Source organism: Vulpes vulpes, chromosome 8, assembly GCF_048418805.1.
Source record: "Vulpes vulpes isolate BD-2025 chromosome 8, VulVul3, whole genome shotgun sequence".
Lineage (NCBI taxonomy): Eukaryota > Metazoa > Chordata > Mammalia > Carnivora > Canidae > Vulpes > Vulpes vulpes.
This window is the reverse complement of record NC_132787.1, coordinates 82,340,238-82,352,697: the sequence shown is the minus strand read 5'-3', so window position 1 is coordinate 82,352,697 and position 12,460 is coordinate 82,340,238. Positions and strand designations below refer to the sequence as shown.

Here is a 12,460-nt window from a genome sequence, read left to right as displayed (position 1 = left end):
CCTTATGGCCAAATAATCAATAGATTCCACTGATTCTTTCTCTTAAATATTGCTCAATTCTATTTATTTTTCCCTATTTCCATTGCTGCCAACATAGAGCAAGTCATTATCATCTCTCTCCTAGACCACCATAATTCTCAAAGTCATTAAGCCCAAAATTTTAATACATCTAGATAGTCTATGTGATCTCTCACCTGGCTAAGTGTCCAGCTTCATCTTGTGCCCAGGCCCCACTCCCCCATCTCTCAGCCTAAACCACACCACCTAAACGGTTTCTCAAATCTATCACATATCTCCCCTTTGGGGGCCTTTCACATATTTTTCCCTCTGCCTAAAAATAAATGCTGTCTCTTGAAATGTCATGCTTTCTCCCCCAACTAATTCTTATTTATCCTGCAGATCACATCTTCAATAATTATTTCTTCAGGGACATCTTTTATGAATGCCTGGATTCTGAAAGGCTCCCCTGTTACATGTTTTCCTATAGCCTTTTCTAGTTCGTTCTTTCTTTCTTTCTTTCTTTCTTTCTTTCTTTCTTTCTTTCTTTCTTTATCTTTTCTTAGCACTTATTTATAAATAATTATTATTGACCATGTTCCCTTTTAAACTACAAATTTCAGGATGGCAGAAGCTTTGTCTTGTCTCATCTATAAATATATTCCCAATACATTGCATGGCATGTGACATGTAACTAGCTCTTAAGTACTTTTTAAGTGAACAAATTAAAAACTGTAACCCTCAGAAATCACTGATCAAATTGAGGAGATAAAATTCTGAACGGGAAAGACTAAAAATATGAATGCATTCTTAGCCAAGAAATAAACAGTTCACCAAATACTTCTTAAAAGGTGAAAAAGGAAACCAGTACATAAAATGAACAGTCATAAATGACTCTTGAAGGTGAAACTCTAGAATGCACAATCCAGGAGACTTATCATTTTTTGTTTTGGTCTAGTTTAATCTTTTAGGAAACAAATTTGGGGTTTCCTAAATAAATCAATGAATGAAGCAGCTTTATACTTACACACAAGCTAGGAACAAGACTAGACAGATTGACATGTCGTGGTGCAAACATGTGAAGTTGCTGAAGGCAAGATATGGCAGCCGCCTGAACAAGAGAATCTGAATGGTCCTGGGTTATTGCACAACCCACCAAACAAGAAGAACGAATGGTGGAAATTGTTGCTCCATTCCCTGGTAGCAAAATAAAATGTAAAATACTATTATTAGTATTACAGAAAATATTCCTAGAAAAAAATTATCTTCTAAATAACCCATATCTTCTAAATAAACCATTTCTGATCACGATTCAGATTGTTTTCAAGACAAACAGTCTGCAAAGTCCACAGAAATGATTTCAAAACATGATTGTATGTGATGATAATATATCCCTCCCAGATTTGGTTAGGTTTATATATATATTCCCTAGGAAACGATATTGTCTTTTAAACCCATCACTGTTTTATTTGAAAGAGCCAGAAGATTCCTCATTCTCTGTTTCTGTGTTCAGCCAATATTATAACTATACTATTTAATAACTTCAAATTCTATTTTGAGAAGATTAATGAAAAACTTTTACAGAGATAGGAAAAATAATAGTAGTATTATATACTGCCTTTATAAAAAATGTCTTGTCTAACATAAGTGATTTAAAATTTTTACCAGTGTAAAATGAAATAATTTTATATACATATAATGCCAAACAAGGAAATCATAGTCACATAGAGTCACATTCTAGTTTGAAATACATATTGTCTGATCATTATTGCATCAGAAAGCACTTGGTAAGTACCTATGTTTAGGTATTTATTCTGTTCATATTCTTAGGATAACACTGGATGAAAGAATTCTCAACTTTTTCAAAGGGAACACGGAGTGCAAGAGAAAGACATGTCTAAATCACGTATTTTCCAATTCCTAGCATTCTTCATTAAGATCTTTTCATTTTTGACTTCTTTCTTCTTTAAAATATTTGTCCAGATGGAGACAACACAACACAGTGGTTATGAAGGCATGCAAAGGAAATTGACCTGGGCTTCACCTCTGGCTCTAAACTACTCACAAGCTATACAAAACTGTAGAAAAGCTCTTAATCTCTCCCAGCCTTAGAGTAAAATGTGTAAAATGGAGAGATGCACCTATCTCAGGATGCTGTCAGATTTAAATGACACGTGTATAAAAATCCTGACTCGCCTTTACTAAATGATAGGGGAAAAAAGGAAAACTCTGAAAATGGATGATATATTCAGGATAAATTCACAGTAATTTTCTGCCTTCTGTGTTTCACTCAACCTTTAGTAAAATTATATCAGTGGAATTGTGTGGTTAGAATATGGCCTCAGGATCATAAATCTGCCACTCAGTTAAGTAACTCTACACAAGTTATTTATCTTCTCTGAGCTTGGTTCCTCATAGAAAAATTATATAATATTATCTCCCTTAGCAGTGAGTTTTCAAACTATGTTCTTGATCCTTAGAGTTCAAAAAAACAGTGAAGCAGAAGTTCATGAAGAGAAGTGGAGGGTACTCCAGGACAAAGGAATTCCACTTTCATCTTCATCTTCATGGGGCTCCAGGTAAAACTTAATTTAGAAAGGCTTTCTCTAGGGGCGCCTAGATGACTCAAGTTGGATAAGCCTCCAACTCTTGATTTTGGCGCAGGTCATGATCTTAGGGTTGTAAGACTGAGCCCCACGTTGGGCACAGAGCCTGCTAAAGATTTTCTCTCTCTCCCTTTGCCCCTCCCAACTCTCGTTCTCTCTCTCTGTCCCCAAAAAAATTAAAAAAGGAAAAAGAAAAAAAGGGGGGGGCACCTGGCTGGCTCAGTCGGTTAAGCCACTGCCTTCTGGTCAGGTCATGATCTCAGGGTCTTGAGATCAAGCCCTACATAGAGTTCCTGGCTCAGTGGGGAGTCTGCTTCTCCCTCTCCTTCTCTGCTTCCCTTGTCTGCACTCTCTCACTTGCAATCTCTCTTCAATAAATGAATAAAATCTTAAAAAAAAATAATAAAAAAGAAAGTCCTTCTCTGCTCAAAACTTCAAACAACAGTCAGTTATAATATGTTGTAGGGATTAAATAAAATAGCATATATAAAAAGAAGAGTTAAGGGGCGCCTGGGTGATTCAGTTGGTCAAGCATCTACTTTGGCTCAGGTCATAATCCTGGGGTCCTGAGATCAAGCCCCAGGTTGGGCTCCCTGCTCAGCTGGGAGTCTGCCTCTCCTCTCTCTGCTGCTTCCCCTGCTTGTACTCACTCCCCCCCTCTCTCAAACAAATAAATTAATTAATTTAAAAAAGAAGTAGAGGGATCCCTGGGTGGCGCAGCGGTTTGGCGCCTTCCTTTGGCCCAGGGCGCGATCCTGAAGACCCGGGATCGAATCCCATGTCGGGCTCCCGGTGCATGGAGCCTGCTTCTCCTCCCTCTGCCTGTGTCTCTGCCTCTCTCTCTCTCTGTGACTATCATAAATAAAATTCTTAAAAAAAAAAAAAAAAAGAAGTAGAGTTGAAGGCCTTTGATATATAACAAGCATTCAATACTCAGTAATTATTATTAGTATTATAAGTTTTCATTAAGCAACATGATAGTGACATTCAGGAAATTGAAAGATAGCAATGTTCTAGTTCCTTTAATCTAAGATTAATTTACTCACCTTGTAGCTCAGGGCCAACAGTAGTTATTATGGCACCCAAGCATCTACCCAAACACTGATGAACTTCCGTATGTGAAGGTGGAACTGTTAAGAGCAAGGTAAGAACTAGAGATAATGTTGGTTCCACGTATCCACGATACATTGGGCCACTAGAATCCACTATTAGAGCAAGTGAATGAAGAGACCATGTCTGGAAAGAAATATAATTTTATTTAGTTGTAAGGAATAATTAGAGTACACTGAATTGGCTTTTTAACTTACATTTTAATAAATACTAACATCTTACTTTTTAGTCGATGATCTAAAAATACTTTATCCAAAGCAACTGATGTACAAATGTTATGTTTAAGTTTCTCTGCAGCATGGCTTTCAGGGTCAAATAAAATTTCAATGATGAACTCATTTTCTTCTATTATAATGTACATATATTTCATAGATTCAAAGGACCATGACTTATATAATAAGCATTCTATTTAGTGGATGCTTATGGACAAACAAATATATTTTTATTGCCTGTAGAGTTTTGCTAAAAAATGAACCTAAAATAGAATGACCATGACAATGTTCCGTACTCAGATACATTTCTACAGCAGTGATATTCACATATCAGCTCTTCAACTGCATTGAACCATTTCAGGCCCCTATTAATGCCTACTAAGCACAAAGTAATCTTACTGGTTAATAGTATTTACAAAACTAATCCCAGAACAGCATACTGTAATCGGCACAGGCCTGAGAAAATTAAACATCCTTTAAACTGCCTACATCCAGCTGTAAAAGAACTTACCTTTTATTTCTGCTGCTCAAAAGGAGAGCTATCTATACTACAGGGCTGAGGACAAAGAGATCTCAACTTGCCAACATAAGATTAAAAAAATCCACATCTCAACTTCTACTACTACATCTCAACTCAATCTATAATCCTAGAGAACTCAGCAACCTGACTTGGACAGATATGTACAGAATAAGAGTTAGCAAAAAGTAATAGGGATATAGCAACTTGAGGGAGGAAGACTAGAGCAAACATTCTGGAGAAAATGATTAAATGTAAGAAACAGAGGTGCTAGCTGGCTCAGTCAGTAGAGCATGTAATACTTGATTTCAGGGTTCTGAGTTCAAGCCCCACATTAGGTGTAGAGATTACCTTAAAAAATAAATAATAAAAAATACATGTAAGAAATAAAAATTTCTTTAATAGGGATCCCTGGGTGGCACAGCGGTTTGGCGCCTGCCTTTGGCCCAGGGCGCGATCCTGGAGACCCGGGATCGAATCCCACGTCGGGCTCCCGGTGCATGGAACCTGCTTCTCCCTCTGCCTGTGTCTCTGCCTCTCTCTCTCTCTCTGTGACTATCATAAAAAAAAAAAAAAAAAAAAAAAAAAAATTTCTTTAATAAAACTATAATACGAATTTTTTAGGCAATATAATTAAAGCACAAGGGAGATTCTAGAAGTGTTTTTTAAAAAACCCACAATTTATATTAAATATGCAATGGAAAACTGGAAAAAAAAATAGGTATTGTTAAAAACCAAAATCACTATCTTGAGGATCAAATGGAGGATTATCCTGTAACAGTGAAAATAACAAAAAATAAAAATAATGAGGAAAAATGACAAGATCTAATATATGAATGATACTAGTTTCAAAAAGAGAAAAAGATAAATTTATATAGAATTTGATGAACTTCACAGGTAGAAAAATTCTTACACACTGCCAAACAAAAATATAAGGTTACAGACATGCATATATATTTCAGATAAGTTTCTTAGCAAAAGCAACAAAAAGAATGGGAATAAAGATTGCTGTGATATCTTTAAGTATCCACTAATTCAGAAGTTTATCACATAAGCCATTGTCTTTTGAAAGTGTGAAGGGAATGCATTGTTTAAAAGAAATGAATTCACCAATAAAGTCTTATTTCTGGATACTCAAAGCCACACTGCAGAGGAACCTTAAACACAGTTATTTATACATCAGTTACTTTGATTACTGGCTTATGTACTGCCTTTTATCCCCTAAAGAACTAAAAGTTTTCATAGATAAATGATTAAAATTTGAAATGTTAATATTTACTGAAATGTAATTTAAGAAAAAAAAAAAAAGCTACCATTAGCCTTTATGTGCAACACAGAAAATCCTGGAACATTCATGAATAATAAAAGAAAAAGACTGTGTGCCAGAAATAGTATACCCAACTAAAATATCATTCAACTGTGGAGGCAAATAAAGCCATGTTTTAAATATGCAAGGATTCAAAAAGGATACCATTCAAGTTTATTATTGTTGGAGGAAGTTTTCCTATCAAATACAAATTTAAAAAAGAACAAAATTCTCAAGACAGGAATTGAGGATACAAAAAAAACTTATTTTTTTTAAAAAAGATTGTATTAAAAAATATTTTATTTATTTATTCTTGAGAGAGAGAGAGAGAGAGAGAGAGAGAGTCAGAGACACAGGCAGAGGGAGAAGCAGGCTCCATGCAGGGAGCCTAACGTGGGACTCAATCCCGGGTCTCCAGGATCATGCCCTGGGCCGAAGGCGGCACTAAACCACTGAGCCACCCGGGCTGCCCCCAAAAAATATTTATTGAAAAATAAATCTCTACTGATTATAGTTAATGGAGGTAGCCAATAATATGACTGTAAAGTATGACTTTTGAGTTAGGATTCTTAAAACAGAAGACACATTAGGGAAAATGAAGAAAATCCATGATTCTCTTGTGCAAATACATGGTAGCACTGAGGGAATGTAATTGATACAAAGTATAGTAAAATGACTTGTCATATAAAAAGAATCAAGTAGCATGGCCATTTAGAGGAGTGTGGTTTTAACAAATTAAAGCAAGAAGCTGAGAACAAGGTAAAAGACAAAAGAAAGCACATTACCACCTCTTCTTTGACATAAAAGAAGAAAGTGGAGGGTGGGGGGTGGGAGGGGGTGGCAGGTGGCTCAGTCCGTAAAAGTGTCTGACTCTTGCTTTCACGACCCAGGGTTGTAAAATTGAGCCCCACATCAGGCTCCACACTGAGCATGGAGCCTGCTTAAGATCTTTCTCCCTCTCCCTCTGCCCTTACCCCAACCCTGCTTGTGTGCTCGCTATCTCTTGAATAATAATGATAAATCTAAAAAAAAATAAAATAAAGAAGAAACTTTTTTGGTAAAATTTTCTTCCAGTTTGAAAACAGAGTTTTTTTAAAAAGCAGCATAGCACCTATAAAGAGAGAAGCTTACTTGATTTCTGTTTCTAACACTTTTGGGAATTTTGGGCTTTAGACAGCCAGAAACTTTTACCAAGAAGTCAAAGGCAAACTAACCCTGTAGACTAGACGCCTCTGGTGGATTTATTGTCTCTTATCTAATTGTGAAGGAACTAATTTATTAATAAACTAATTGTAGGCCCCAGTGCCAACTGAATTTCTCTCTTTTCCCAACTTACAGTCCCAATATGAAGCTGGTAAGTTGAATGCTACTGGATTTACATATTCTTAATATTTTTAGGTGCATCAATGTGAGATGACAAATCAAAAGTGTAGTATATTTTCATGCAAGTGAAGCTCTTGTCTTTCATTGTGGTTATATTTCTTTGTATATAAAATGCTTAAGGAGAAACAAACAGGGACGCCTAGGTGGCTCAGTGGTTGAGCATCTGCCTTCGGCTCAGGGCATGATCTCAGGGTCTTGGGATTGAGTTCCACATTTGGCTCCTGCAGGGAGCCTGCTTCTCCCTCTGCCTGTGTCTCTGCCTCTCTCTCTGTGTCTCCGTGAATAAATAAATAAAATATTTAAAATAAAGAGAAGGAAACAAAAAGAAAATGCCAAGATACTTAAGATTAAATAAAAAAACCCTGGACTTGCGTTGGTATATGAGTGGGAAGAGGGAGAGGATAGTTATTAAAAGAAATTTGATCAATTTAGCAAATGTAAGGAAATGCAAAAAAAAAAAAAGTACAAAAGGCATTAATAAAAACAAACTATGTTTCAAAAATATATATGAATGATTAAATTCCCAGAATAAGAAAGATTTAAGATTAGGCTAAAATACAAAATCCTGTTCTACATTTTTATAAATAAGACTCATGGAAGAGAAAGACTCTAATATATTTTTCTGAACAAGTTATTAGAACCATCAGTATTTTATGTAATATTCCTAAAATATTATTTAAAAATTTAATAATAAAAAAATCAACATAATACCTGAACTTCAGAGGATGTTCCATCTTGTGCGAGAGCCAATAAAATGCTGACACTGGTTTTTAGATGTTGTCCTGAGCCAATACCACCAACATAACGATGCAAGCAACCCAGAGCCAATGAATGCCCAGTTCTGGATACAACATCTCGGGCTGATTTCAACCTGAAATAAAATTATGCTTCAGGGATTGATTTTTCTACTCCTCCATGGCAATAATAACAAGCTTATGAGTCACACCATTAAAGGGATTCATTCTGGAAATCAGAAAGACTACAATCATGATTACTTCTTCCTCCACTCCCTACCAAGAGTTAGAAATTAATGAAAATGGTTGGTTAAAATCAAATATTTCACTGAATAAAGCCTACTTTTATTTTAGAGAAACTTTGAAAGAAGAATCACAACTAAAAAAAAATCACTTCTTAGTTTTTAATTCCTTTAAAAGTCAAAAATCATTTGAAAAATATTTTTATTATTGGTGTTTTAAATAAAAGAACTGCTTTTATAACTGGTTTTAAAAATGTAAAATACTGTATCTCTAGTCACAGAATTATGGAAAATGTTAACTTTCGCTTAAGAATTTCTCTATAATTATTTGAACCTCTTTAAATGCTTTTTTTAAAAAAGATTGTATTAAAAATATTTTATTTATTTATTCATGACAGAGAGAGAGAGAGAGAGAGAGACAGGCAGAGGGAGAAGCAGGCTCCGTGCAGAGAGCCCGACGTGGGACTTGATCCCAGGTCTCCAGGATTACACCCTGGCCAAAGGCAGCGCTAAACCGCTGGGCTACCAGGGCTGCCTGATGTGAACCTCTTTAAAATGCATCAGTCTTTTTCCCTGGGAAATATATTTAATGAATTAAAAAATATAAAAAGGAAGGCAGCCCCGGAGGCCCAGTGGTTTAGCACTGCCTTCAGCCTGGGGTGTGATCCTGGGGACCTGGGATCGAGTCCTGCATCGGGCTCCCCACAAGGAGCCTGCCTCTCCCTTTGTCTGTGTCTCTCATGAAAAAATAAAATATTTAATATATATATATATATAAAAAGGAGACATTATAAATTACTTTTTAAATTTATTTATTATTGGGATCCCTGGGTGGCGCAGCGGTTTGGCGCCTGCCTTTGGCCCAGGGCGCGATCCTGGAGACCGGGGATCGAATCCCACGTCAGGCTCCCGGTGCATGGAGCCTGCTTCTCCCTCTGCCTGTGACTCTGCCTCTCTCTCTCTCTCTGACTATCATAGATAAAAAAAATTAAAAAAAAAAACAACTAGGTATTATAAAAAATAATAAATTTATTTATTATTTATTTATTCATGACGTTTTAAAAATATACTTTATTGAGATAGATTTATATACAATAAAATTCACCAATTTTAATTCTTTTTTTTAAGATTTAAAAAAATATTTTATTTATTCTTTTTTTTAGATTTTTATTTATTTATTCATGATAGACACAGAGAGGCAGAGAGAAAGGCAGAGGGAGAAGCAGGCTCCATGAAGGGAGCCCAATGCAGGACTCGATCCCCGGTCTCCAGGATCACACCCTGGGATGAAGGCAGGCGCTAAATCACTGAGCCATCCGGGCTGCCTGATTCTTTTCAAATAGACATAGAACATTTACCAAGACTAATAATTAATCGAGCCAAAAAATGGAAATAAAACATATAAGAATTTATGGGATGCAGCTCAAGTGTGTTTCAAGGTAAATTTATAGCATTAAAATTTTTTTAAGACTTTATTTATTCATGAGAGAGAGAGAGAGAGAGAGAGAGGAAAGACACAGGCAGAGGGAGAAGGAGGCTCCCCGTGGGGGAGCCTGATGTGGGACTCTATCCCGGGACCTGAGATCCCACCCTGAGCTAAATAAAGGCAGATGCTCAACTACTGAGCCATCCAGACGTCCCAGCATTAAAATTCTTATATTAGGAAAGAAGAAAGGTTTTAAATCAATTATCTAAACTTCCACCTTCAGAGAACCTAAATAGAAAAAAGCAAACTGAACCAAAAGCATAATGAAGCAAGTTGTAAAGGTAAAGTAGATATCACTGGATCTTAGAGGGCACCTGGGTGGCTCAGTGGATTAAGCATCTACCTTTGCAGGGTCCTGGGATCAAGTCCCATATCAGGCTGTCTGCCTTTCTCTCTATCTCCCATGAATAAATAAGGAAAATCTTAAAAAAAAAAAATCTGTGGAAGAGAAAATAGAAAAATAGAGAAATTCAATGAAACAAAAAGCTGTTTTTTTGAAAAGAATCGAAACACTGATAAATCTTTCAACTGACTAAATAAGACAGAAAGAAAGACAATGTATATTCTGCTGCTGTTGGGTAAAGTAGTCTATAAATGTCAATTAGGCCAAATTAGATGATCATGTTAGTAAAATCTCTGTTTTTAATAATTTGGGAGCATCTGCTCTATCAATTATTGAGAGAGTAATGCTGAATAGCCAACTATAGTTATGCACTTTCATTGCTATTAGGTTTTATTCCATTTAGTTGTTTTTTGTTTTGTTTTGTTTTGTTTTGTTTTTTTAAATATTTTGTTTATTTATTTGAAGGAGAGAGTGAGCAAGAGAAAAGAGCCTGAGCTGGTGGGGAGCGGCAGAGGGAAAAGGAGAAGCAGACTTCCCAATGAGCAGAGAGCCCAATATGGAGCTCAATCTCGGGACCCCAAGATCATGACCTAAGCAGAAGGCAGATACTTAACCAAATGAGCCACCCACGTGCCTCTTGTTCCATGTATTTTAAAACTACATCATAAGATACATAAACATTGAGAATTGCTATGTATTCTTGGGGAATTGTTTCTCTTATCATTATGAAATCATTCATTTACTCTGGTAACAATCTTTGTTATAAAATCTACTTTTTCTGATAATAACAGAGCCACTCCAGCTACCTTTGGATTAGTGTTTTCATGGTAGGTTATTCCTATCCTTTTACTTTTAACCTATCTCTTTTAGTTAAAGGAGTTTCTTGCAGACAGCAATCTTGGTTTTTTTTTTTTTAAAGATTTTATTTTTTATTTATTTGAAAGTGTGTGTTAGAGAGCATGAGGGTGGTAGGTAGGAGGGGAGGGACAGAGGGAGAAGGAGAAGCAAACTCTCCAATGAGCAGGGAGCCTGACATGGGGCTCAATTCCAAGACCCTGAGATCATGACCTGAGCTGAAATCAAGAGTCGGACACTTAACTGACTGAGCCACCCAGGCACTAGATCTTGTTTTTATTTAATTTTACAAACCCTTTTACTTGTAATGTTTAGACCGTTTAACTCAAGTATCAGTACGGTTGGGCTTAAGTCTATGAGATTGCTATTTGTGATCTATTTGTCACATCAGTTTGTTCCTTTTACCTTCTTTTGGATTTAGTATTTTTTATGCTTCCATTTTATCTACACTGTTTATTAGTTATCTATTTTTGTTTTCTAGTGGAATCTCTGGAGTTTATAATAGATGTTTCTAACTAATTATGACCTACCTTCAAGAATATCATATTCTGCAGGTGCCTGGGTGACTTAGTCTGCCTTTGGCTCACATCGTGATCCTAAAGACCCATGTCAGGCTCTCTGCTTAGTGAGGAGTCTGCTTCCTCCTCTACCTTTGTTTTCCCACTGCTCATGTTCGCTTGCTCTCTCTTCCACTCTTTCAAATAATTTTTTTAAAAAAAGAATATAATCTTTCATGTATATTATACACAATCAGAGCATACTACCATCTCCTCTTCTATTTTCTGTGCTGATGTCAGGTATTTTACTTCTCTCTATATTAAAATCTTACCATATGTTATTATTTTTGCATTAAAGAGTCAATTATCTTTCCAAGGCATTTAAAAAATGAGAATAAAAATAGATTGCAGACTCTGCTGCTCAGGAGCCACCCATGCCACCTAGCCATGGTCAACCCTACTGTGTACAACAATGCCATGGTCATGAGCCCTTGGGCCCCATCTTCTTTGAGCCGTTTTGCAGACAAAGTTTCAAAGACAACAGAAAACTTTCATGCTCAGCACTGGAGAGAAAGGATTTGGTTGTAAAACTTCCTGCTTTCCCAGAATTATTCTGGGATTTATGTGCCAAGGTGGTAACTTCACATGCCATAATGGCACTGGTGGCAAGTTCACCTATGGAGAGAACTATGATGATGAGAAATTTATCCTGAAGCAGGTAAGTCCTGGCATCTTGTCCATGGCAAATGCTGGACCCAACACAAACAGTTCCCAGTTTTTTCATCTACACTGCCAAGAGTGAGTGGTTGGATGGCACGGTTGTGGTCTCTGGCAAGTGAAAGAGGGCATGAATATTGCAGAAGTCACAGAGCGCTTTGGGTCCAGGAACGGCAAGACCAGCAAAAATACCAACATTGCTGACTGTGGACAAATCTAAAAAATTTCTCTTGTGTTTTATCTAAACTACCAGACCATTCCTTCTGTAGCTCAGGAGACCACCCCTTCACTCCCATCTGCTAAAAATATCCTATAATCTTTGTGCTATCACTGTAGTTCTATGAATTCCGTATTTTCCTTATTCCCCTCCAAGTCTAGCTGAATTGCAGAGTTAAGTTTATCGTTATGAAATAAAAACTAAACAAAAAATAAAAAATAAAAACTTAAAATAAAAA

At 36.3% G+C, this 12,460-nt stretch overlaps 1 protein-coding gene across 5 annotated transcripts in view; it reads right to left on the bottom strand.

Moving 5' to 3' along the window:
* HEATR5B (HEAT repeat containing 5B) overlaps positions 1-12,460 on the bottom strand; it is a 98,800-nt gene that overhangs the window by 50,980 nt on the left and 35,360 nt on the right. For all 5 annotated transcript variants that reach the window (XM_026018993.2, XM_072767296.1, XM_026018994.2 and 2 more), the window contains exons 19-21: positions 7,843-8,002; positions 3,650-3,839; positions 1,025-1,194 (exon numbers count right to left, since the gene is read on the bottom strand). In XM_026018993.2, coding sequence (XP_025874778.1) covers positions 1,025-1,194; positions 3,650-3,839; positions 7,843-8,002 — 520 coding nt within the window. The remainder of the gene's footprint in view (positions 1-1,024; positions 1,195-3,649; positions 3,840-7,842; positions 8,003-12,460) is intronic.